The 26407-nt window shown below is 39.1% G+C and overlaps 1 protein-coding gene across 3 annotated transcripts in view; it reads left to right on the forward strand.

The window, feature by feature from the left end:
- The window catches only part of LOC132109608 (protocadherin-1-like), a 151317-nt gene that overhangs the window by 115027 nt on the left and 9883 nt on the right, over positions 1-26407 (forward strand). The window contains exon 5 of one of the 3 annotated variants that reach the window (XM_059515833.1): positions 10753-12260. The exons of the other annotated variants lie outside the window; for them this stretch is intronic. Within the exon in view, the coding sequence (XP_059371816.1) occupies positions 10753-10808 (56 nt within the window). The 3' untranslated portion in view covers positions 10809-12260. Of the gene's footprint in view, positions 1-10752; positions 12261-26407 lie in introns of those variants that run through there. 3 annotated transcript variants of the gene reach the window in all.

Here is a 26407-nt window from a genome sequence, read left to right on the forward strand (position 1 = left end):
TGTGCAGCATGTCGAACAGTCACTCATGTTGTCATTCAAAGCCATCACTGAGGGCCGAATGAGAGGTCACACTGGAAGGCTTCATACTTCGTCATTACAGTACTGCCTGTGGCTGCATGATGCAGACAGGTCAGAATGGGCAAGAGCCCTGCAGTTTTTCCCGTCCTCTCCAACATCACAATGAGACAGAAAATCTAGAACTTTAGACAATGTCAAACTTGCTGTAAAAAAATAAATAATAATAAATAAATTAAATACATAAAAATCTCTTTCTATTACATTTTTAATGAACATTTAACTTTTTCACCCTGTTAACACTGAAAGCGAGTGGTGCAACATGATGCAACACAAATACCCAGATGTCTCTTATTAGAAACAATGCCTGATGCATGACAACACCGTGTTAGTCTTGGATCACCTCTTCATTCTCTCTGAATTTTCTGGTGGTCTGCTGGTTGAAAGCTCTCCTTCCTTTTTTGCTATTCTGTCACCTCTGGCTGGTGGCAGAAATAGTTGTGGTCCTACACACATTGTTCTCTGTTTTCTTGGTGCTAATTGGGCCGCTGAGACTAGAATACTGAGTAAAAACAGTGTAAAATCTCACATTTGCTATGAAGTCATTCATGTTTGCTGTCTCAAGACAGATGAATGAATTCACCACGTCCTGTCTATTTCTGCGGCAGCTGAAGCTACTGTGTCTGTGTTCACACTTCACATATAACGGGATGTCTTTGTTAGCGTCGAGCCCACATGACAAAACCATAACCTCAGACCCTTTCAGAGAGATTAAGATGTGACTTTGTCTTATACAGTATTTAAGGTGCTTACAACTTTAATATCATCATTTATTTCAAGAGTTTTTTTTTTTCATTTTTTTCCCATTTTTTTTTCCATTTTCTTCATTTTTAGACCTTTTTAGACCAACAGAGAAGATGAAAAAATGTCTAATATTGTTTAAAATGTAGCATGTCCACTGCATCGTTATTCGCTGGGTATGTTCAAGTAAGGATGCACAGAGGCTGTACAATTAAACTCTATCATGATGATCACAAGTCCAAAATTTGTGCTAAATCTTTGCAGGTTTAGCTTTAATGAACTTTAGCTATAAATGAGTGAACATAATTTATGTGTATGTGTGTGTGTGCATCAAGGATTTAGTAATTTATTGTCAGTGTTGATTTTCATTATGACCTTGAATCACCAAACTTCATTCATCCACGCCAGTAGATGTCAGTATATACCAAGATTACCTAGACAGATAAGAGCTGACTGAGTGCACCTTTTATACTAAAAGTGGACAAGAATGGGTTGCTATAAACAAGAGAAAAATACTGAGGTCTATAGTCCACAGGGACACGATGTGAACTCTCCCTTAACTTATTTTTAACCGGTCCCAGGACTGACCCCCATCTGTCTGTGAGGCATTGTGTTGACTGTTTCTCAGTGGTCAGTAGGGGCCATGCTGGATGGTGTCTGGCTACCTACAGTATTTCCCACTGGGCTCCGTCTCACACAATTCTCTTTCTCTCCCTCTGCTTCTATATTTCCCCCTCTCTCTCTTGTGCGTACGAGTTGGACTTCACAGTTCAATCCAGCATAAATTATTGGATGCTGACCTGCTTAATAGCCAGAGACCTTCTCTCTTTTAGAGGTCAGAAAAAAAGATCAATTCTTTCTTTTCATCTCCATTTGTTTTCCCAGAGAATGATTACACACCGCTGACCCAATACAAATCTGCAGTTATAATAAGCTTTTTTTGCAAAACAAAGATAAACCTTCAGAGAAACAAAGTGGTTACCACACACAAAGGATGAGTGAGTTACATTTATACGCAAGAATACAGCAGATTTAAAAACAGAGGGGTGTCTCTATCATCTGTCTTCCTCTTTTTCCCGCTTTATACACACTTGGAGGAACAGTGGGGTCTGATCTTGCCCAGGGCACAGGGAGTCGTGCTCACTCTGTGGAAAGGAGCCAGTGATTGTAGAGAGGTCCCATAGTGCTCGGAGGCTGCACAGTGCATGTGTATATAGCCACACTAACACTCCTTAGGGGGAGGAAAACACATCACGGGTCAGCTGCTGTCACTAGAGCACATCCACTCATCTTGAGGAATAGAGCAAATCTGAGATTGAGAGAGAGATACTTTTACTGTTACCGGTCAAATTGTGAGTTACTCTGTTTATATACTTGTCAATGCTGATATTTTTTACTAACTTTTTCCAGCTAAAGGCACTGAGTAAAATCCTTGTAATATACATGGTTACTTCATTTACTCGTACAAAAAAAAAAAGAAAAAATAAATTTGCTGAATATATGGACTCTACACGATCCTATACACTAACAACCCCATCACACATCATTTAACCAAGTAACTAGCTCGAACTGTAGGAAATGAAATAAATAAATAGATCAAAGCTCTCAAGATCTAATTGAGGTCTAACCAGGTGTGTAGTCTGTATCTGACAGCGGTCTTCACTGTAAACATTTGTTGCAATGAGAAGCAACAGAATGCACAGTTGTTAACGAAGCATGTCAGTTTAATGACCGATGCCAGTTCATGTGAAAAACATGGATTTTTATCTCCGTCAACAAGCAATTAGCTGCCTCTCTCTCACTTTTCTCTCGTCTCTGGTGATCAAAGAATGTTTTTAAAGACTGTGATCTGACGAGTAGAAACCAGTCGCTGGAAGGAAACAGTCACTTAGCATCCACTCTGCAGATTTGTGTGATCACCAAAACCTCGGCCTTGTGAATTTTTTATTGATTGTTCTTTTCTTTTTTCTGGCCTGATTTGTTTTAAACTATTTCAAAAGTATATTTAGTATTTGTACAGAAGCCAGCAATGACAGCTGACAGTTCTTTAGAGTGCTACTGCAAAGAATTCTAGATATACAGTCAGCCAGTCATAATTACTGTACTAACTGTAAAATATATAGTTCTAAATATATGTGTTCAGAGATAGTTTTAAAATACGTATTAATGTATACTGACGGCATATTGTATAATAATGCAATAGGTTGCTTTATTACTTGGCAACCTTCATTATACATTATAACATTATAGTGGAACCATGTTGTGGTGTGTGTGTTTGTGTGTGTGTGTGTGTGTGTAATAAATATAAACACTAGAGTATATTTTACAAGAAAATACATTTTAGAAACAAAAGTAATTTTTAATTCAATGTGTGACTTACTTTTCAGAAAGATTTTTTTTTTTTTTTTGGTTCAACATAAAGCTTAAACAACCCCTGTCCCATAAATGCTTAATCTGTAGGAAAGAAAAAGGAAGGATGGGAGAGAGGTAGACATAAAACATGAGAGATGAAGAGGCCCAGTGCTAGCTAAGAGGATTATTAGTCATACGTTGGCATGGAGACGAAGTTGGCCACACGATTAGACAACCTTGCTTTTATTGTATCAGCCACTTCTTTACAGAGTCAGAAGAGTGAGCTGTCGTCTGAGAAAATCCAAGGTAGGAAGTGCAGAAGGAATGAAAGAGGAACGCATGAAACACTCCAGCGGTCTGAGAAGTCTAAGAAGTCTGACACGTCTCTTTCAGATCCGATGCTTCGACAGTTACAGAATCTTTCCCCCTCCCTTCACCGAGTCATCATCAGTGCTGCCTGGATCTCTAAACAGTCACTCACAGTACTTTTGTCTCTGTGCTAGATAGATCCTCTGACATCATGGCGGTTACAGCTGAGCGCTCATGGATAAACTCTCCGTGCGCCATCTCAACCAGCCCCCACACACACACACGTGCAGTACACACACAACTTTATGATGCTATTGAGAAAATATTTACTGGGGTTTAGAGTGATTTTATTTTACTTTGAAAGGTTTATAGTCATATTTATGCAGGATGAGATGAATAATCAGACTTATGTGCTCGTTATTTTCGGCAGAAGAGAAAAAGCCTCACTATATGAGGTATGAGTGTCATTCTTTTTTCTAAATCCTGATTTATTTTGAGTATACTTGAATGCACATTTCTGAGCAAAGCATTTGCTGTGGATTCCAATGTTGCTGTCATCAAATTTAAACAGACAATTAAACACTGACGTATACCATATTTACTTTTTGCAGAATACATCATCACACCAGTAGGTGGCGGCAAAGGGCTGTCTTTACAAGGGAGTCACTGACTCTTGTGTTCACCCAGTTTGTTTAAAAACACTGATTCGTTCCATCCAAACACCACTGCTGTGTTGCAACATTATGCTGCAGCTATTTGGAAGTATTTCCATTATTTAAAAATATTTTGAGCAGAAACCGAAAAAGTAATTGACAATGTTACTCAATCTAAACACCTTTTAACTGCTGTACAAAGCCGTAAAACACAATAATGCTGCCTCCTGTCACATTTGATAACTTCATCTCAGAATTGTGAGAAATAAAGTACAATTTGTCATAAACTTGCATTTCCAAGAAAAAAAATATATATAATAAAAATTGAGATGTTAAAAAAAATATATAATTTATATCTCACAATAGAAACTCTCAGTTGCAAGAAATAATTTTAGAATTGTAAAATATAAAATCGCAATTACTTATTATTATTATTATTTGTCTATGTTTATACCATGACAGAAATGGGTTTTCATACAAAGCTGCGGCGTAGCGTTATTAATTACACATCTCATATAAAGCAGTCCATGAAATCACAGATTTCCTCTGATAGTTGTAGCTCAAATTACTTTTTAAAAAACTGATCTCGTCCAAATACTGCTTCTGGCTGACGGTCATCATGACAGCTGTGCCCTGTAAAATACCAAGGGTGCATCCCCTTTCCTAGGACCCCCTTTCTGGGTTCTGGCAAGCCATACACACAAATATTAGCTTTGATATACACATACTGTCTCCCACTGATACAAGGTACCCTGACTATGCTAAAATGTGCCACGCTGGACCCGTGGCACGCATGTGTGTCTTCTCACTGTGTACCGATAATAACAAATAGTGCTCATGCTGTCGACCCTCAAACCTCCCCCGCACTACCCGTAACATGTCTCTCGCAGAATCGTATGTTTCACAGCATGGAAGAAATGTACTAAAGTGCTGTACGCCTGGACAAAAGAAGGACCTTGAATATCTCTCAGCTCCTTTATGAAGTCCAGAGTTTCTGAAAACTTTGCCGAGCCAAGTGAATGCTGACTGTCTGAGGCATCGCAAGGTCACTAAAGCAAATCCTGGTGCCGAATCCAGTCATAAAGCAATTGCGTTGTTGTCAACGTGAACCTTTCTCAGACAGTAGATTGTCTATAGACTCAAATCAGTTCATCGACGTCTCATAAAATCTGCTGCCATGACACTTCCGCAGCCATAAATCACAGTTAGTCATTCAGCTGTTGATACGAAAATGGAGGATATGGAAATGTTGCGAGGCCCGCACTTTGTTTTGCACCTAGTTAGACAGAGACGGTTTTATTTATAGCCATCTGATGAGCTGCTTGGTTTCGATTGTTACACGACATGAAAAATGGCTTTAAAAAAGTAGCAAAAAATGGAAGAAGAGATAAATAAAGACATCAACAAACAATGAGGCGTCAGTGCGGATATGATCACATTTGCTGGGCAGACGCCAGTGTAACATTTATTCTTCTGAAAGACAGATACCAGGAGGGAGAATGAAAGGCAACCCGTATCCGAAATTGTCATAATTACAATTTTTGACGGACAGCTTATTTAATTTTATTTATTTATTTTATTTTTTTTACTTGGGCAGAGTAATTGGTTTGATGGGTAGAAAAAAAAAAAAAAAAAAAAAAAAAAAAAAAAATATATATATATATATATATATATATATATATATATATATATATATATATATATATATATGGGGAGAATTTATCCTCTTTATTCGCTTTGCTTTATTTTGTGGCATGCTTATTTGAATACCTGGAAATAAGCAAATCACTCTGTAATCTCTCTTCACTCCCTCTGAGTCTCAATGCATTCCCTATCTCTCTCTTTTCACGCTGTTTGGTGTGGGATTAGAGCTCTTCAGCTATGTTTAAATGGTGTTTATGCAAATAATCACTAGCCTCAGCACAATTATTTAAAGCGCTAACAACAGAGAAATGCATCTTTCTCAGGCTGACAGCAGTCACACTCCCACTTACAGTGACCATCTGCCAGTGGCGGAACACTTTTCACTCTCTTTTGCTGTTAAAGGTTGCTCAATGTATTTTTTGGAGATGTGCTGTGTTGATTCGTCATGAGTCGTCATTGTTAATAATCAGAACGAGGTTGGAGGCCTCGAATCTTCCTTGAGTTTGTGCTTTTGAAGAGTTTTTTATTTTACCATAATATCGTAGGATGTGTATTTTATTAATCCAGCTGGCTGGGGTGTGCAGGGATCACTGTAGGCAGATGGTTAACTGGTGTTTATATCACCATAACGCTTTCAATAATATATAATAGACAAATAGACAGTAATGTTGTCCAATTGAGCAAAATCGTCCTTTTTTTTTTTTTTAGGAAAAGACTGGAAAGCACACTGGAATAATTATAATAGCCCGAGGACAAGATTTAAACCAAGGTGTGCAGTGTTACCAGGGTCTTAATTTAACATCTGCCAAGTGCAAGAAAAAAAAGGCTTTGGCAAGTAAATAAAACTTGCAATGTTGGATGGTAACATCATTAAGAACTGCGATTTAACATGGTTAACAGTGAATAGAATAAAATATACAATTTGATCCTTACCAATGGAACTGCTGCAAACAGATTGTATGTTTTCAATTTGTTTTAAAACCATCTACAACAGAAAAAAACATCTGTCACAGTTCAAACAATTTGTTTCTTTGTTATCTTAGATGAAAGAAATTAATTTAGCATGCCTATTTTCTAAACTCCAGGTGGCGACAAATGTGTGGATAGCAAAAATGAACATAATAAGAACACAATGAGACTTATATAAGTATAATAATAATATAATAGGTGGTGTTGTTATTTATTTATTTATTAGTGATGTTGATTGCAGAACACACATTTTTATGTTGTCGATGTTGTGCTTTATATTTTTGATTCCATATATATATATATATATATAGCAGCACAACATTGATAATAATAAGAAAAGTTTCAGCACCAAATCAGGATATGAGGCTGCTGAAATTCAGTTTTACCATCACATGAGTAAGTTACCTGTGATTTACCTGCAATTACATTTTAAAATAGTCAAATAGATAACAGTTATTTTACATTTGAATAATATTTCACAATGTTACTGATGTATTGCACATTTGTAAATAATGAAATAAATGCAGTAATCTTCTTGTGGTAATGTATATGGGAGTGTACCTTTTTTTTCCTCTTCCTGTCTTTTTCCTGTTATTTATTTTAACACTTTGTTTTCTTCATGTCTACTAAAAGTTGCTAATCATAGTCAGGGAGACATATCTGTACACTGTAAAAATAGAAAAGTTGACAACTTAAAATTACAATGCAATTTGCTGCACAGCTTTTTCGAGTTTACTCAACTTTTAAAATAATTAGTTCACTTAACTCAAATCACTGAGTAAGGTCACATGTCTCCCAACTTAAGATCTTTTGTTCAGCTGATTGAGTTTTTATAGTTTAAAAAAACTTAGAAATTTATGTAATTTCAACTTTTAATGTTAATTTCACTTGACTTAATAAAGTACATTCAGTTGACTAAAAAATAGTTTTTAAACAGCATCACAAGGTTAAAAAAAACTACTACATGCTTGATATTTTGGTCCAGGTTTTATTTCAAACAAACAGCAACACATTGGTAACTTTAAAGTAAAAAAGTAATTAAACGAGTAGGCAGAAAAAAAAAAATACACATTTAAAGTGCTATCTCATTCAACCGGTCCTAAATACTTTAAATGTTCTATGTTTAACATTTTAAATTGTTAACACAAAACATGTTACAAAATGAGCAATATAAGTGCAAGTTAAAGAAGTACGCTGACTTTTTGGGGCTTTAGCCTATTCACCGTATCCACCACAGTTAGGGTGAGGCTCCTTTGTCTGTTCGGTGTTGGCGCACTTCATTGCACATGCGCCAATTTCATGGTCGTCATTTCAAGGGCGCATGCTCCAACCTCCAACCCAACTTGTATGCTTGTTAACTTGCATTTACAAATTTAATTTACAATTAATTCTAGGTTGGTCCAACGATTTTTAAACCAACGTCTTTTCCCTAGTTATGCCAACATTTTTGCATTTAATTGTCGTTAACTAAAATATAATCATCAGTCTAACTTTTTGTGAGTTGAATTTTTCACAGTGTATCATATCTGAAGACTGGAGTGTAAACCCTGTGCACATGACTCTGGGGCGACTCCATCAGTCGTATCAAACCTTATTTTAGCAGTGAAAATCACTGGATTGCAAGGGGTGGAAGGGCTCCCGTAGCAAGAACAACAAAGTTACATCACGTCAGAAGGTAACCTCTGATGCAGGTGCTCATGGGAAGGTGCTAAACGGGTGCAGTGGCAGGCTGTGAGCCTCATTAGGCCCAGATGCTGCCTGACACACTCACAGACCTGCATACATACACTTCGACAGATGTCGAGGTGGCAGAGGTTAGGACCAGGATTAGGGAAGGCCTCTTGTCTCAGTGATTTAGATCTGAGAAAACAGCTTGAGCAAGGCCACTAAAAGCCCTTTTGGGTGCACCTGAAGCCATAAACCACTGACTGTGTGTTTATATGTGCATGTGCACCCGCAAAAACATCTTGACTCCATTATAGTAGAAGTATGATTATGTTCCCAATATAATTTCCTGTATTCATATTCTTTTTTGTTGTTGCTTTTGTGCAGAAACGTGTTGTTTCTTTACTAGTATGTCAGTAGGAAATATTAACATTTCCAAACATTTATTATGCCATTAATTGTAATAATCCAGTGAAATTTTGGAGTCTGACAACAGCCAGTCTGGAATAACATGAAACAGAACAAACTTAGACTAAATCCAGAAGATCTGTGGGAACATCTCCAAGATACTTCAAGGAACCAAAGCTACAGTACTGTTAAGTTTTAGGCTCTTGTGTAAAAATGGTGTAAAATGAGGATGCCGTAAAAAAAAAAAAAGGCATAAATAGATTTTTTTTTATCAATTAACTTCTATCAAATCAATTAAATCAACATTTGGTGAGACCATCATTTGTGTTTAAAGCAGCTTCTGCTCTAGATGCACTCTTTTGTCCTAAGAAGCATCTTGGAGACAATGTCACGATTCTTCTAGATTTAGTCTGTCTCAATTTGTTCTGTTTCTTCATGTCATTCTGTCTGGATGATGATGAGATCAGATCCCTGTGTGGAGACATATTTCAGACAAAAATCTCACTGGATTATTACAATTAATGGCTAAATGAATGTTTGGACCCCTACTGACACACTTTCCTTATCGTTGAGTCCTGCACTGGAAATATAATTCACCCAAAAATGTAAAAGTTGTTCAAAACCTGTAGGAGTTTGTTGAGGAGAGGGGACAAGAAGTGGATATTGGAAACCAAATAGTTGACCGTAGCTATTAACTTCCATAGTATGAAAAAAAAAAAACTATGGAGGTCAACTGTTTGATCACCGATATTCTTCAAAATATATTTTTAAATAGAAATTCATTCAGGTTTGGAACAACATGAGGTTGAGCCCATTTTTGGGTGAACTGTGTCTTTAAGATAAGTTTAAATGTTTCTAAATAAATCTCACAAAATCAATGACAAAGACTTCGCCTTACGTAACTCGCACACCTTACACCTGCGCATCAAAACTGATGGGTCAGCAGCAGCACTGAACACAGAGCCAGCCCGTTGCCTTTAATGCAGTGATAAAAAGTCTGTGTCTGTATTAGTGACATGCAGGATTCGTAAGGCGCACACTGGTCTCTGGACAGATTGCAGCAGCTGGTGTTTGTGTCAGCAGGGTACAGTGAAGCAGTGGCTGAAACTGTTACTGTGCAGTGCCTCATTGCCTACTGATGAGATGAAATGTCAGTTGCATTTCTCCTGCTGATCTGCACCCGGTAGGCAAGCTGTGCCTACTGCGTGAGGAGTCTGTGTCCTAACATTGTGCGAGACCTCTGGATCAGTCATTGGCTGTAAAAGCAGCGTGGACCAGCAGGAACTGTAGTGGGAAAATATCTTAGTTGCTCTTGCTATATTTCTTGCAACAGACGAGTCTATTTCCACATTGTGTGTTAGCAATGAGTAATGCGGATTGTGTGGAAACTTTCTGGGGAATGTTAACTTTTTTAGTTTTGTGTTTTTCCAGGACATATTCATTTTATATATTGTAACAGAGAGAGAGAAAGAAAAAAACAACACACACACAACCGTGAGCATGGCCATCTGTGCAGCGCTGTTGTACAAGTGTGGACTAAGGGGGGCAGGTTTGTTCAAATCAGTCTCCGAAAGAACTTTGAAAAGATAACATACCCTCTAAAAGGTTTTGTACATGCTCTATGTGACATGAATGGCTTGAATTTACAGTTGCAATGTAAAAAAAAATTCATAACAGCACAATAAATTTAATAATTAACAGTTAAAATGCCAGGGGGAAAAAATTTGAATGGATAGAGCGGGTTTTTGGTCTTGCCCCTTGCTCTTCTCACCACCTTTTGCTGTTTACACATATTCGTCCAAATATATGTTTCAACTGCACTATTAATATTTCTATATATACATATATATATTATTTTTTTTTTTTTAGAAATATTTTGCATGGAATGTATTGCGTTCCATTACGTGAGTAGTAAGTCGTATCTATCCTCTTGTAGGTGCTGTAACGGGCGTTGACCAAGAGAAGGGGGCCGGCCAAAAAAGACTGCCTTAAACATTCTTCTTTTTCCAAAATATTTTTTTCTTTTTTTGCTCCGCGGGAGAGCTTGCCTCTTGTCACAGATTGCCATAACACATATCTCTTCATCTCTGAAATATATAGAACTGCCTTTTTTTCACACATAAACAATAAGAAAACTCAAATGGACAAAGTCGGAAAGGAAAAGCAGACTGAAAATGGGCGTCTGTCCTCTGATGTTTATCACCCCCAACCCTGACGTTTTTTCCTCCGTAGCTTTTTGGGAGCGGATATCTAAGGACACTGCAAGGAATTTGGACTAATGGATTTGTGATATACCGTTTTTGCCTCTCCTCTGCTGTGCAATTCTTCCCTTTGCTATGAACTCTTTTGTATGGACTTGCCCTACTCCTTTCTGCTCCTGTTCCCTTTGAACCCCTTTGGAGTCTTACTATCATTGCAATCACCCGGGGTTTGGTAGGTATGTCTTTCCTCTGTCCCTCTCTCTCCTCTTCAATAGCCTCTCCTCTTTTTTCTCCTCTCTATCTCTTTTTCACTGCCACAGCCGGACCCATTCACATTCATTGACAAATCACTTAAGAGAACTTAAAAGCTCTTCTATAATGCACTCTGACCTCTTATCAAATACAGCAACAGTATTCTTCTCCCATAACTCATAGTCTTTCTCATCTCGCACCATAAAAAAAACGAGGGGAAGTTTTATGAGAAAGGGAAAAGAATGCTTTGCAGTCTAGTCAAATGAAGACTTTGCACTTCACTTCAATTTTTTCCCACTCTTTCTCATTCTTGTCTCCTTTCCAAAAGACCCCTAAGTTAAAAGAAGCAAGAGCAAAAATTTCTTAGATGAGAACATTAGCTCCGTTTTGGCTCCTTCAGACGTGTGCATTCACAAACCCAAATGGAGCTTAGTGCCATAAAGTGTCAGCCAGTCGTGTTTGTTAATTAGATTGGGTGACTGCAACTCCATTCCAGTCTCTTTCTCTCTTTTTTTCTCTCTGTCTCTCGCTCTGAAGGCAATGATGTCTTCACCTAACACCAATGACTGTGCCACAATAAACACAGACACCAAATACACGTTTGCCTTTGAACTGAGAACACGTATTAATGTGAATATTGTAGATATTGACATTCCCCGGTGTCTACTTGGGGAACATGTGTAAATATGTAACTAGCTTTGAATTATATTTATCAAACATATATAAATAAATAAATATATGGTAGACCTGACAGTATGTCCGTAATGTGAAAACTTATTTTATGGTCAGATATGGGAATTTACTTCTCTGTGACAATGATTACAAAAGCAGTAGATGGGGAAGCTAGATTAATGTCATGAGTCATTTACTTACATTAAGCCAGTAATAGAGATTCTGTCTGCTCTGCAGACAGTCTAGCAGAAAGTGCTGTTCTTGTGAATGTACTTTGTATTCAGCCATTTTTAGTACAATAAATGGACTTATCAACATCCGCTTGCTGTGTCTTTAGTTTTACTGACAGTTGAGCAGCTGAAATGCATGAGGCAAGCTGTTTTTGGATTGACATTTGAGTACTTGTCTTACCCAAAAAAAAAAAAAAATACTGTGAAGACATTAGATGCTTTATATATATATATATATATATATATATATATATATATATATATATATATATATATATATATATATATATATATATATATATATATATATATATACATACAGTTAGAGTAATATAAAAACATGAATGAATTTCAAAATGTCCAAACAATTTTTATTATCATTATTATTGTTATTATTATTATTATTTGTATATATGTCTGAAATATTTTGTAACTGTATATTCAAGTATCCAGATAGAAAACCGCTATTTTAAATTCTAACAATATAAACACATGAAGTATATATTGTTCACAAACACACACAGTAAGGTTTGTTTTCAGTGTTTTATCATTTTGCAAAACAAACAAAAGTCAAATATGACAACTGCAAAAGAAGCCAAGAGCTGATAAAAGACAAACTGCATAATGCAGAAACACATATGAATTGTTATTTAGGTGCACTGTAAATTTGTTTTTGAAGTAGGCAGCTCTCATGTTTTCTTTTTCCCTTCACAGTCTGCAGCGATCAACAATCTTATTTCGTTTCTCAGAGAGAAAAGAACAGCACTCCAGCATTAGCATATCAGCACCCAAGGTGGTCAAGGAGAGAGCCAACAGAATGTGACATTTTTATTCAGCAGGACAAAAATCAACAGAGCTATTGTTACAGTTAGCCCTCTGTCTGAGTGGTATTTAAGGTCCAAAATAACACTGAGTGGATCATTAGAAGTGGAGGGTGAAGGTGCAAGTGTGTGTGTGTGTGTGTTTTGCTTGAGTGGGCGTAGTAGCAGTAATCACATAACACATCCCAGGGAAACTGCAACTCTATTTTCACGTTCTAATTCGGGCAGGAATTGATGACAAGATGAAAGACACATTTTGTTTTTTCACTCACACCTTGCACAAACACATCGTGCATATACACGCGCGTGTGTAAAAGTGGGCTGTGAGAGATAGCGGTGATGTCAGCGAGCATCTGAAGACATTTTAAATGGAAGGTGCCACTGAATTTAATAAAAATAAATAAATAAATAAAAACGTGTAGGCCTAATTAACAATATGATAAAAAAAAAAAAACATTGTCCACCAGAGGTACAGCTCCTCCAGATAAATTAAAATGGATCTGATCCAGCTTCTTCTTCTTTTTTTTTTTTTTTTTTGAAGAAGAAGAAAAAGAAGAAGAAGTTAATAAAAATAATAAATAAATAATAAAAAAATGATGGAGTGAGTGGAATGACAGAAAAGGTACACATTATGAAAATCGAATTATAAAAATCACAAATATATTATTTTAAATTGGGTTCTGAATTTTGTTTTGAATTCTACACATAATAACTGAATACTAGATATGAAAAAAAAAATGTTTTATGATACTAAAATTTAAATTTGAGTTTTAGTAAAAAAAAAATAAGTGTGAGTATGAATGATGTCAGTGATAGATCAGATGTTTTAGATTCAATCAGCCTGCAATCTAAGCAGTAAAACAGCGGCAGATTTTGACTTTGTGCCTCTAAAATGCTGTTTGACATGTCAGGTGCAGCCCTGTGGCGAAATACTTCCAGACACACACACACACACACACACACACACAATCATTTTGTCTGAATAAGTAGGCTTGAGTGAACATTAAGTCTTTGCGGCATGTGTGTATATGTTCATCTGCATTTGTATGTTTGTCTTAAGGGCACTGCCTACGTGAACAGGCTGTGTATGCTCTCAGACAGATGGTGTGAGGCAGTGTTTGGCTAAACAGGGCATTTACCTGTTACCGCACAATCAATCAGTACAGGCAAACTCACACGCTCAGCGCATTTCCAACACCTCTAGCACAGATGTGTTCTAGTTTCAGCTGTACAGACATGGCCACGCTATTCTCAGATCTCTGTATCCCCCCGGGGTCCTCACACAACTACATCCCAGTGTCCTGCTCGAGCTGGCTAAGGACATGCCTGACTGTAAAGAGAATCCCATTAGCGAGGTCTTTAGTGTTTTGTGGGTCGGTTTTGGCCTGTCCACCCAAACTGGCACAATGCTGGCCTAGTGCTGGGCAAACAGAGGGTGCTTATTATAGTGCTGCGCTTCTGTGCCAGCCTAGCCAAGCCTGACAGCGACAGCTCACAGCATAATCCACTCCCTCCACCTCCATCCTCACTGTTTTCCAAATTACCTTTCATCTCTTACACTCCACAGACTGTCATGCATCCCTCTTTTGTCCTGTACAATCCTTTTGCATATACAAATTTGACTTAGTTTTGTAGTAGCATGGTGTCAGGTACTATGGCATATTTGATTAGCATATTCATATACCGTGAAACTTATATTGTACTCTAAGCAAAGATTAGATCCAGAATGGCATTCAAATGACTGGAAGTGGCTTTTTCTTTGTCAATCCATTTCATTTTGAATATGTGTATTTCAGTAAAGCTTTTGTTTGACTCACTTCACACGTTCCGTCACTTTTTTAGGGAAACCAGTTTGTCTCAATGTAAACCTAATCACTTTTTTTTATGCATCATACTGATCGTATTGTAGACGATTCATCCATGCATATGTTTATTTTTTACTTACTAATTGAGTTGCAATAATAATAATAATAATAATAAGAAGAATAAATATCTGCTTCCATGAAATCAGGATGTTAAGTTTAAAAAAGAATAAGCAAATTTTAAGCAGCAGAAAAAATATATATATATAATATTAAATCCTGGTTTGAATTTGCAATAACAATAAAAAGACACATTGTGATATATAGTGTAAAGTTACAGTTGCGAAAACCAAAATCACGTTGTAGGGAATAATGTCACAATTACAAGTAACAAAGTCACAGATGTGAGATTCAAAACCACAAAGCACAAAATAAATTCATGATTATAAAAAACAATTCCCAATTATGAGATGTAAAGTCATAATGTGCAGTAAAAAGTCACAATTATGAGAAAAAAGTCTCAGATGTGAGATACAGTAAAAGGGCACAGAGCCCAGTAAAGTTGCAATTACGAGAAAAAAAGTCTTATTGTGAGATATGAAGGTGCAATTATGAGAAAAAAAGTCACAACTGTGAGATATGAAGAAACAATGTGCAGTATAAAGACACAATTACAATAAAAAAGTCACACAGTAAGGTATAAAGTCACATTTACGAGTGACAAAGTAACAAATGTGAAATACAAAGTCACAAAGTGCCAAATAAAGCTGTGATTATGAGAAGAAAAAAAAATTCAAATTGCGAGATACAGTATAAAGGCATAATGTCTAGTATAAAGTTGCAATTATGAGAAAAAAAGTCACCTTGTGAGATGTAAAGTCGCAATTATACAGTAGGAAACAAAGTCATAACTGTGAGCTATAAAGTCATATTGTGTGGTATAAATTAGGAGAAAAAAGGCACATTGTAAGATATTAAGTAGTGATTATAAGAAAAATATATAACAAATGCTTGATTTAAAATCATAATGTGAGGTATAAAGTCACATATGGTAGAAAATGTGTTGCAGTGTTTTTGTGCAGAATGCCAGTCTTTTTTCTTCACCTTACTTGTCAGAGTTCATCTCCATCTGTTTTCTTTCACTTCTGTCCTGTTGTCTCCCACCGCTCTTCATATCGCCTTAATTGTTTTCGGTCTCAGCAAACCTTTTTCCTCAGTGCCTGTGATTTACAACGCTACGCATGATAGACAGACAGGTAGAGGAGGGAGTGAGGAACAGACAGAGATAAGCAGATATCTGATAAAGAGGAAATGTGCTCCTGTGGTGAGGACGCTCGTTAGCGTTAGCGGTGGCTAATCCTCTCTTATTAATGGGATCCATTGCAGTGCTGTTGTGTGCACAGAGGATTAGCTGTTGTTTGTCTCTCCTCCTGTGTTATGTTGTTCTTGCCACATGTGGGTCAGAGGGGAGACTATTACTGAGCTGCCCTGTCATAGTGGCGCGGCGGCCAACACAGACTCGTTTGGTGATGGTGCTTAGCGTCGGTGCACTGCTGAATTTACAATGGAGTCCAGGACACAGACACACACACATGGACTCACAAACAGTTTATTTCTTACACCCCTAGTGCTTTTGGATGAGGGTACAAGGATTTTGTGTGTGGGCGTGTTTTCTTTGGATGGGGCTTCTGGTGAGCCACAGGGCGAATGTGTTTCTGCCCCAGTTAGGCCGCCCTGCCCTGGCATGACCTGAACTGGCATGAGTGTGCCACTGATACCCGTGGGCACTTGTTATTCTAGAGCACAGAGGACGTGGGCGCACATTTATGAAGAACAGCCCTGCAAACACCAGTCACCGGACACCTCTATGTTCTGATCTGAGGTCAAAGTCTGTGTGCCAAGCCAAAGTCTTGCACATTCCTACATGTCAAAGAACAAATTCAGTTTGAGCTTAAAATAGTCTTGCTTTCAGCTGAAGAGTGTTGAAACAAAGGACTTGATTTTTTTTTTCTCTCCTGTAAAGCTGTAAAGAACCCATGAAATGAAAAATAATTTTTTATTTTAGTCAGAAGAAACTGTGCTTTTTCATTTCCAGCGGTATCGTCAACTTGATTGCACAGATACTATTTAAACTGAACTGAGCTGGATGATGACATCACTGGATTCAAACATGAACTGCCTTTTTGCAATATTGACACACAATTTTCCTATTTAATGCTGTTAAATTAAATAAAAATGTATGCATTTAGCAGACGCTTTTATCCAAAGCAACTTACAGAGCATTCAGGCTATCAATTTTTACCTATCATGTGTTCCCGGGGAATCGAACTGTTCAGATGCTTTGTCACAATCTGCATTGTTAAAAGTGCTATATAAATAAAGGTATTTTGACTTGACTTTAAAACTAGTTGAACACTTCTCTATCTTCCATTGGTTAGTCAAAAATATAGTCCTGCCCTAGATGCATGCGATTGGTTGAGCCAATACTGCTGTGTCAGTATTGACTGACAAAAAATTTATTTCTATCCTAACTGTATTTACACATATGTTCCTCTTCTGCAGCTGAGAAATAATTAAATGTTTTACTTTTAATTTTTATTTATTTTATTTTTTTACCATTAAATATTAAAGTCAGCTTTAAATAGCTAGTAGTCTCTGTTTAAAGCCACACTACCAATGAATAATTTGCTACTTGCTGTCGCTAGCTGGACTCATTCAAGATTTTTATTACAGTATGTAGTATAGCATGTTGGTAATTTTGAAGCTAGCAGGCACAACATATTCTGATTAAGATCTTGACATGTATTTCAGATATGCACTTATATTAAGTTATCAGCTATTTCAGAGGCTAAAATGAATATCCAGTGTCTTCACAGGTGTGATTGTTACCCTTTGAAGTCAAGGTTTTGACTGTGTGTGTGTGTAGTTCATGTGTGTGAGAGAGTGCTAGCAGTGCTATCAGGGGACACTTTGCTCCTCTGTGGTGCATCTCTCTGTGGGCGATTTCCAGCAGCGTGTGTGTGTGTGTGTGTGTGTGTGTGTGTGTGTTACGTGTGTAAAGATGTGTACCGTGGAGAGATCACACAGTTTGCAGCCAGTAGAAGTATTGTCCTGGTTAATTAGCAGCACAGCGGTCAGAGCTACACATCGGACTTCAGAGCTCTGACACACAAAACCCACACAGTCATGAGTACATTGTGTTGATATTTCACACACTCGCACTACGGTCATGCTGACATGTCCTTCAGACCACTCTCATGTTTTATATCTGCCTTTAATTCTCTGTCCTCTTTTCACCCACTGAAACTACTTTTTCTATCACCATCAGCTTTCAGTTGTTCTTTTAACCAATTCATCTTCTTCAATTATGGGCACTTTTGGACGTGTGGATTTTCTTAAGACACACTGTTCAGCTTATACTTTTCTAAATTTCACATTGGACAAATGAATTGTACTGTAGAAGAATTTACACTTCCATCACATATGAAATCATCTGTTGTGTTTGATAACAGCCTTTGTATTGCTAGAATTCCATGTATCCTAAATTAAATACAATTTGCACACAGTTAAATATTTAATTAAAGACTGTTGCACAATAAAAAATGTCCTGTTTAAGTGATATACTTTTATTTATTTTTTTACTCGTCACATCACATAATTCAATGTCTCATATTTCAACAGAATTTATTAAAAAGCACTGCACATACTGGGCTGATTTATGATTGTTACTCATACTTTACAATGATTAAATAATTAATGATGGCTTTAATGATACATGTGTCCAATTAAGATTTTTGTTTTTGTTTTTATAAGACCAAGGTTGCATTTACTTGATAAAAAATACAATGAAAATAAATAAATAAATATTGTAGTTTTCTTTTTGAATATATTTTTATTTTATTTCTATGATGGAAAAACATAATATTTCAGCAGCCATTAGTCCAGTCTTCAGTCTCACATGATCCTTCAGAAATCATTCTAACATGCTGCTTTGGTGCCCAAGGAACATTTTTAGTAGTTTTTTTTTAGTAGTTTTGGCATTTCGACCTCTTAAACCATTTTACTTGTGTATAAAAAAAAAATAAAACTACCAGTATTAAGGCTTTTTATGATATGTTGCCTTTAAGGTCTTATATGAAATGCATATTTATGCTCATTCTGGCCTTTATTAGCAGTGGAGTGAGATACTGTATGTGACTTCAGGGGTTTCCTCAAGAGGAAAATAGCATTAATTTCCATTTAAAATTAAAGCTCTTTCCTAAAGGTATATAGAGCAAGGCTAGCAGTCACAAAGCTTGTATTAATGTTTGTTTCTTGTTTTGCTGCATGCAGAGGAAGTGTCACTTGGCCAGGTGCAATGTTGCAAATAGAGTGTTTTGAGACATGTGCGGATTTGCTTGTTAGAGCTTCTGTGGCTTTGTGAGCCTATCTAGGTTATTTTCTCCTCAAAACCACTTTGTAATCAGCAAGTCCGGAGAGGAAGTAGTTTCATCTCATCATCGACTGTTTTTTTCCATTTTCCAACCGTTCCCTGTTTCATTCCTGCCTTACTGTGTTACCTCATAAGACCCCAAAGCCAAACTGAAGAAATCATAACAACAACACGTCCTCGACAGTCTGCTATAGGGAGAGCCAGAAAGCATCACACATCGTGTTGAGTTTAGAGAAGATGATAGGATGTTCCCCGTCTTTCAGCAGCAAACCTTAGCACCATACATCCTGTCAGATGAGGACAGAGTGGAAAGGAAGTGGGAAAAAAAAGAGAAAAGTAATAATGGCATTGTGCACTCACTTTCTTATGCCCTCTCTCACTCGTTTCTATTGTTATTCAGCTTCTAATCTGCAATGCAAGGGAATTAAACCTGGGAGCTTTGCCCACTATCAGTAGCAGAGAGAAAAATGGATTGTGTTTAATAATGAATCAAACAAGTTCGGCAGCACACACACATGCAACACGCACTTCCTATATTTCACCTTAAATATTGAAAGCCCTTGATTCTGTGTGCACCTATTCTTGGTGGAGGAGAAGAAAGAAAAAAACAAAAACAGAAGAGATAGTGAGCATGTGGGGATTCTTTGGGCCCTGTGCCTTGACTGTTTTGAGTTGTTTTCCTTTGAAGAGACACCGCTTTCCAAATTCTGTTCAGGTGGACGTCGGTACTATAGAATGTAGTGCTGATTGATTCACTAGCTGTAAATTAAGTTTTAATCTAGCCTGCTTTTGCAAACTATATTTTAGGTAAGAGATTTGTCTCTCAACCAGTTAAAAAATATATGTTGAGGATGTTCCAATTGGGTCACAAACAGGAGGGAAGATATGCTGAATGCTAATCGATATAATCATGCACTGATAGCATAAAAAAGTCAAATGTAATAAGCTTATAAACCTTAAAAGTAAGGGAGGAAAATGCTTTTTTAATCACACTTTTTGATGCAAATTTATTTTTCGCTTAGTAACATGCTATTGTTAATATAGCTAATATTTAGCCTACTGCTAGCAAATCACAGTTCAACTATTGTTTATGGTTTAACATGGTGCAACATTTACACTTCTATGCCTTTATACATCAAGCTATTTTGTAAGTGTGTTGGGTCAGCACTTGATTCCCGATGTAAAATCTGGGTCTTGAAGCAATATCCACTGATTTAGACCAACGTGGGGTTTGACCCAGAACAATAACATACTGACACAAATCTATTTCCTCTCTCTCCAACCATCGAGTAGCTCCATTCCATCCCTAGAGGCATGAGAAAAAGAGAATAAGGAAGATAAGTTGAATTGTAAGCAATGCTGCACATTTATTTATAACTAATTTGCCCCTATGAGAAGATTATGCGAGAGAGAGCACATTATTTATTGAAAAACAATAAATCAGGCATTTAAGATAATCGAGCTGCGTCGAGCGCTTTGGGGAACGTCCCTGACGAGACCGACTCTGAATATCGTGTGCAATCTGTCCAACGGAAGGGCGTGACGTCACGAGCGGGGTGACGTAGCGACCAGGAAGCTATAAAAACACGTGCCGTGCAGCTGGCTTCGGCTTCGCCTCTGTCAGCAAGCGCTTTGTGTGTGCATGTCAAAAGTCTGTCCCGTTGGTCCTATTTATTGTTGTCTGTCTCTTAAGCATTAAAACGATCGCTAGAACAGCTCAATATGTCAAAAGTGAAAGCAAAGACCAAACATGTGAGGGGCGATTCCAAGCCACGTTATAGATTGTGTGTTACTCCCTGCCCTCACTACATCATGGGTGGGGATACACACAGTTTATGCGTGGCTTACCTGGGATCGAAGCACGCTGAGTCGGCTTTCGAGGGGGCCGACTGTCCGCATTGTGAACAATTGCCAATGTGGACGCTTTGATCCCGAAGGGCTCTCTTCGAGGAGGGAGCCTTCACCAGCGTTCCCTGCGGTGCTGGCCCCGCTTCTGCCGAGGCAGAGGATCCCCCCCCCTGTAGCCCCAATATGAGGAGCTTTTGGAGGTGGTTACTCGCGCGGTTGATAGATTAAAAATCGAATGGCCCGCTGAGAAACATACTGAGCCGCAGAAAAGTAAGCTAGATGAACGCTTTCTGGGGCCGAGGCAACCATCTCCACGTCGTAAGCCTTCCATTTTTCCCTGATCTCCACGATGAAATCGCGAGATCGAGGAATCACCCATATTTGACCCGCCTCTTCGGCCCCGATACACTATATTATGGCAACGTGATGGGGCTGGGAGAGCGGGGTTATAGAGCGGTGCCATGGGTTGAACAGACGCTCGCGGGCTATCTGTCGCCCGGGTCGGCATCGTCTCTAAAGGCTCCGACGTTGCCCACCAAGCCTCTCAGAGTTACATCTTCGCTGGTGTGAAAAGGCTATGTGTCAGCAGGTCAGGGTGGGGCTTGCCTTCATACTATGGCAGTCCTACAAGCATATAAGGCCGACCTTCTGGGAGATATCGACGAGGGGGAGGGGATCAAGTCTGATGATATTCAAGAGCTTAGAAGGACCGCTGATCTCTCCCTTCGCGCCACTAAAGAGACTGCTCGCCCGATTGGGCGCTCTATGGCAGCCTTAGTGGCCACGGAGAGGCATTTATGGCTGACCCTGTCAGAAATTAAAGAGAGGGACAGGGTCTGCCTCCTGGACGCCCCGCTTCAGCCTTCTGGTCTGTTTGGCGACACAGTCAATACCGTCGTCGACAGGTTCCAGGAGGCACGTAAACAGGCAGTGGCGTTCCAGAATTTCCTCCCTCGTCGCTCTTGTGGTGCATCTGGGCGGGAGATGCCCACGCCACATGCCGGCTCCTCATATCAGGAAGCACAAAAGCAGAGTGTCGCCGCTCGTGTTCCCCCACGTCGGGACCGAGGGCCTCAGCGACGCTCTGAGTTGGGGACTTCCAAATCTAAGCCTGATTTAAGTACAGTTATCGAGGCCCGGAAGTCCTCGACAAAGAGATCCTGACGCCAGTGGCATAGGGATCCTGAGGGTAGCCCCTACTGGGGTAGAGCGCGGTCCACCTTATTATACGGTGCCCGCCTCACCTCAGTGCCCTCAGGAGGTCGGTCTGCCAATCCTGCCAGAGTTTCAGGGCACAGCGGCCTCCAGTGAGCGCTGCTCCCAGTTGTTTCCGCCCGCGAGCGTAGTGGAGCTGGGATGCTCGCCGCCCCTTCGGGGGCCTCTTACACCAGAGGTCAGTCTCGAGAGACTGATTCCCTTAGATTATTTAGCAACGTGTAAACTACTGCCAAATGTATCTCATTGGGTCCTGCGTACAATAGAAAAAGGCTACTGCATTCAGTTCGGTCATCCACCGCCGAAGTTCAACGGGGTTACACTCACAGTAGTCGGCCCCCGGCAGGCTCTGGTTATGGAACAAGAAGTGAATACCCTATGAAGGAAGGAGGCCATCGAGGTGGTCCCTCCTCTAGACAGGGAATCCGGGTTTTACAGCTGGCATTTCATAGTTCCAAAGAAGGATGGGGGGTTGCGTCCGATCTTAGACTTACGTCACCTGAACCGCTCAGTTATGCCACTGAAGTTCAAAATGCTCACTGTCAAGCAGGTTGTAGCTCAAAACAGATCCGAGGACTGGTTTGTCACAATAGATCTCAAAGACGCATACTTCCACATATCCATCCTTCCACAACACAGGAAGTTTCTGAGGTTCGCTTTCGGGGGCAAAGCTTATCAATATCGAGTACTTCCCTTCGGCCTTGCACTCTCACCCCGCACGTTCACGAAATGTGTAGATGCGGCTCTGATATCCCTCATTATGCAGGGCATCTGCATTCTAAATTATATAGACGATTGGTTGATTCTAGCTCAGTCAGAGCAGATGGCGGTTCGACATCGGGATGTCGTTCTCGCACATATGGGGGAGCTGGGTTTGAGACTAAACGCCAAGAAGAGTGTACTTTCTCCAGTTCAGAGAACAACCTATCTAGGCGTAGTGTGGAATTCGACCACGATGCAGGCACATCTGTCTCCTGTTCCACTTCGAGTTATCAAGGTCCCGCGGGGATGCCTTCGTGCCTTAGACATGTAGAAGAAACCTTGGTTCTTGAATCAGGGCCCGGTGCTGGGAGCTCTTTGAAGCTGTGTAACGCTAGCGACAGACGCGTCCCTCACCGGTTGGGGTGCGGTCATGTGTGTGGCCACCCTGCCCACGGTCTGTGGAGTGGTCGCTATCTGACATGGCACATCAATTGCCTAGAGATGCTAGCAGTCTATCGAGCATTAAAACATTTCCACCCAGACCTGAGAGGTCACCATGTGTTGGTGCGCACCGACAACACATCAGTGGTCTCTTATATCAATCACCAGGGGGGTCTGCGTTCACGCCCCTTGTACAAGCTGGCACACCAGGTCCTTCTGTGGTCCCAGGGCAAACTCCTCTCGCTCAGAGCAGTGTATATTCCTGGGAGATTGAATGTGGGAGCAGACATACTGTCGAGGCAGTTTTTTATATATTATATATTTTAGTGTATATATATATTTTTTTTTTTTTTGGGGGGGGGGGGGGTATTTTATCTCGTTTCAACCTCTGAGAAGATAGAGCAAGAAACACAGGCAGTCTAACTTGAGAGATACATGCCCGAGGCATTATTATATTTAGCTTGTATTAACTCTGTTTAATACAGCAAGCCATTTTACTACGTGAACAGTATGCAAAATGACGGTAGATCTGACTTATCTCCTGAAGTTTGTGTCTTCAGGAGCTAATCACCATGCAGATCAAATGCAGAACTCAGTTCTGTTTTCATGTTCAGTGTGGAGAGAGAAAATGCTAAATGAAAGCAACGCTGCTTTTTTGTCTTTCCATTTTCTCAGATAATGATGGTAAATTTGGAATTTGGAGCATGAAATGATGCTACAGTGCCAGAGAAATAGAGAGAGAGAGAGAGAGAGAGAGAGAGAGAAAGAGAGAGGGAGAGGAAAAGAGAGTGAGAATAAGAACAACAACAAGAGAAGGATAACAACAGAGACATCACACAGCAGTGTAGCAAACAAAACAATCATATTGCAGTTCTGAAAGCTGAACGTGTCCCATTGAGGGGAAGAATCGTTCAAAAAGGTCAAAACTTATCCGCATGACAGCACTCTTATAGGCAGGAAGGGAAGCCGACTGTTTTAATATGTTCTCCTAAACAACAGCGGCATAAAGCATCCCAGCCCAGCTTCCTGACGATTAAATTAATGAGAGAATAGCTTGTTCCTATTGTCTCAGCATTGGATGTAGATTTAGTGAGAACATTATTGTAGTTATTGTGGTTTTGTTTCATGCCCTTGGATTTCAGATGCTGTTTGTAAGGTCAAGGGCCTCTTCAAACAAAACATTACTAATCTAACACATTTTATCTCTGTTTATTACACTTTATATTTTTAGTCCTCAAATCTGATTTATGAAGAGTTTTTTAAAGAGTTATTAATTGAATATTTCACTCAACCAGTTCATTCAAAAACGGTGAATCTTTTATAAATCAAACAACCACTTGGTGTGTGGGGGAAAAAAAATATTTGATTTTACAAAAACTACATATGTATGTTTGCTTGTTTATTAAAAGTTTCTGAATGGATTTTAAGTAACCATTCTTGCCACCCAGAACATGCTACCTTTGTAACATGCAAATTATTGTCTGGAGATACTCAAATACACTCATTAGCCCTCATTTTATTCCTCATATTGGGAACTACGTGATATTCACTATAGGAATGAACAAGCATGTCAGCAGTTTGGGACACAATATATGCATGAATGATGTAAATAGTTCCTGTTCCTGAGATTCTCTCATCCACATCCTGAGTTCAGCACCACAGCAAGTTGTCATCATATATGTATGCACAAGAAAAACTTTCAGCTTTCTGTCCTGTTTGCTTTCTGACAGCCTGACAGTGACAGCTACTCTCAGTTGTTTCATGAGAAAGTCTCTCGGAATTGTGCTGACGCTTACATCATTACCATAGCCACCAATGTAGATATACTGCATGTTGACTTTGCTGAGCAAACGGATCCGGATTTAACACTTACTGAATGGCAGTATGGACAGTCAATCATAAAGACTTGAGTTTGTGTGCCCAGTTTGAATAAAAAATTGCAATAATATTTGATAAATTGACTAACTAATGTACCAATCTAAGTGTGATGCAAGAAACTATTTTATTACATTTCTGTTTCATTTTTTCATATATTAAAATAAACAGTAGCAACTACTGTTTTGAGGTTTTTGAGGGGAAAATACTATTACCATGGTAAGGATTCCTCATCTGTGTTCTGGGGCTTTTGAGTGTTCCATTGGGAAAGCTAAAGAAAGAGGAGGATGCTGGGTTGGCGAGATCAATATAAGGTGAATGTCTGGGATATATCGCAGCCTGTGCATCCCTGACCTGCTAAGATAAGAGTAGCTTACTCTCTGTGGAGGAGGGATAGATGTTGGCTCCCTAGATACTGTAGAATAGTAATCCTGTGTGTGTATGAGAGACTGTGTATGCTGTGCTGTAGAAAAAGAGAGGAAAAAGGCTCATTATGTCCAAAACCAGCATATGGTCTCTCTCAAAACAAGATGTCCGACAGCCATATGTTTGCATGCAGGTTACACACACACACACACACACACACTCTCTCTCTCTCTCTCTCGCTCTCACACACACACACAAACACGTCACCCTTCTGGTGATCTAATCTCATATTCACACACCAACACTTTTTGTAAGTGCGCCCAAAGCTTCCTGTGGTTTCATGACTCTTTTGCACACACTTTTAAACACACACACACATATGCTTACAGGCACCAGGGCTCAGGGAAGGCAGTGCCGTGACATTTTGGCATTCTGAATGACCCCACCTCTGACCTCATACGCAACCATTTGTCCTTCGAGGTTTATGACAGTCAGAAAGAAAGACAGCATTATGAAAACACACTCAGCAATATGACACTCAACAGTAACTACCAGAGTCAATCTCTATGAGTGTGCACTGGTATGTGAAAATGAGCAACTTTTAATGTGCATTTGTCAGCTTTTGCCTCCTGACACTTGTGTTTTCCTCTCTCTCATCTGTCATGGTGTGTAACACCATGTCAACACTAGAAGCTATCGATAATCTGTTGGGATGCATTGTATCGTAATGCCTT

Source organism: Carassius carassius, chromosome 29 (assembly GCF_963082965.1).
Source record: "Carassius carassius chromosome 29, fCarCar2.1, whole genome shotgun sequence".
Taxonomy (NCBI): domain Eukaryota; kingdom Metazoa; phylum Chordata; class Actinopteri; order Cypriniformes; family Cyprinidae; genus Carassius; species Carassius carassius.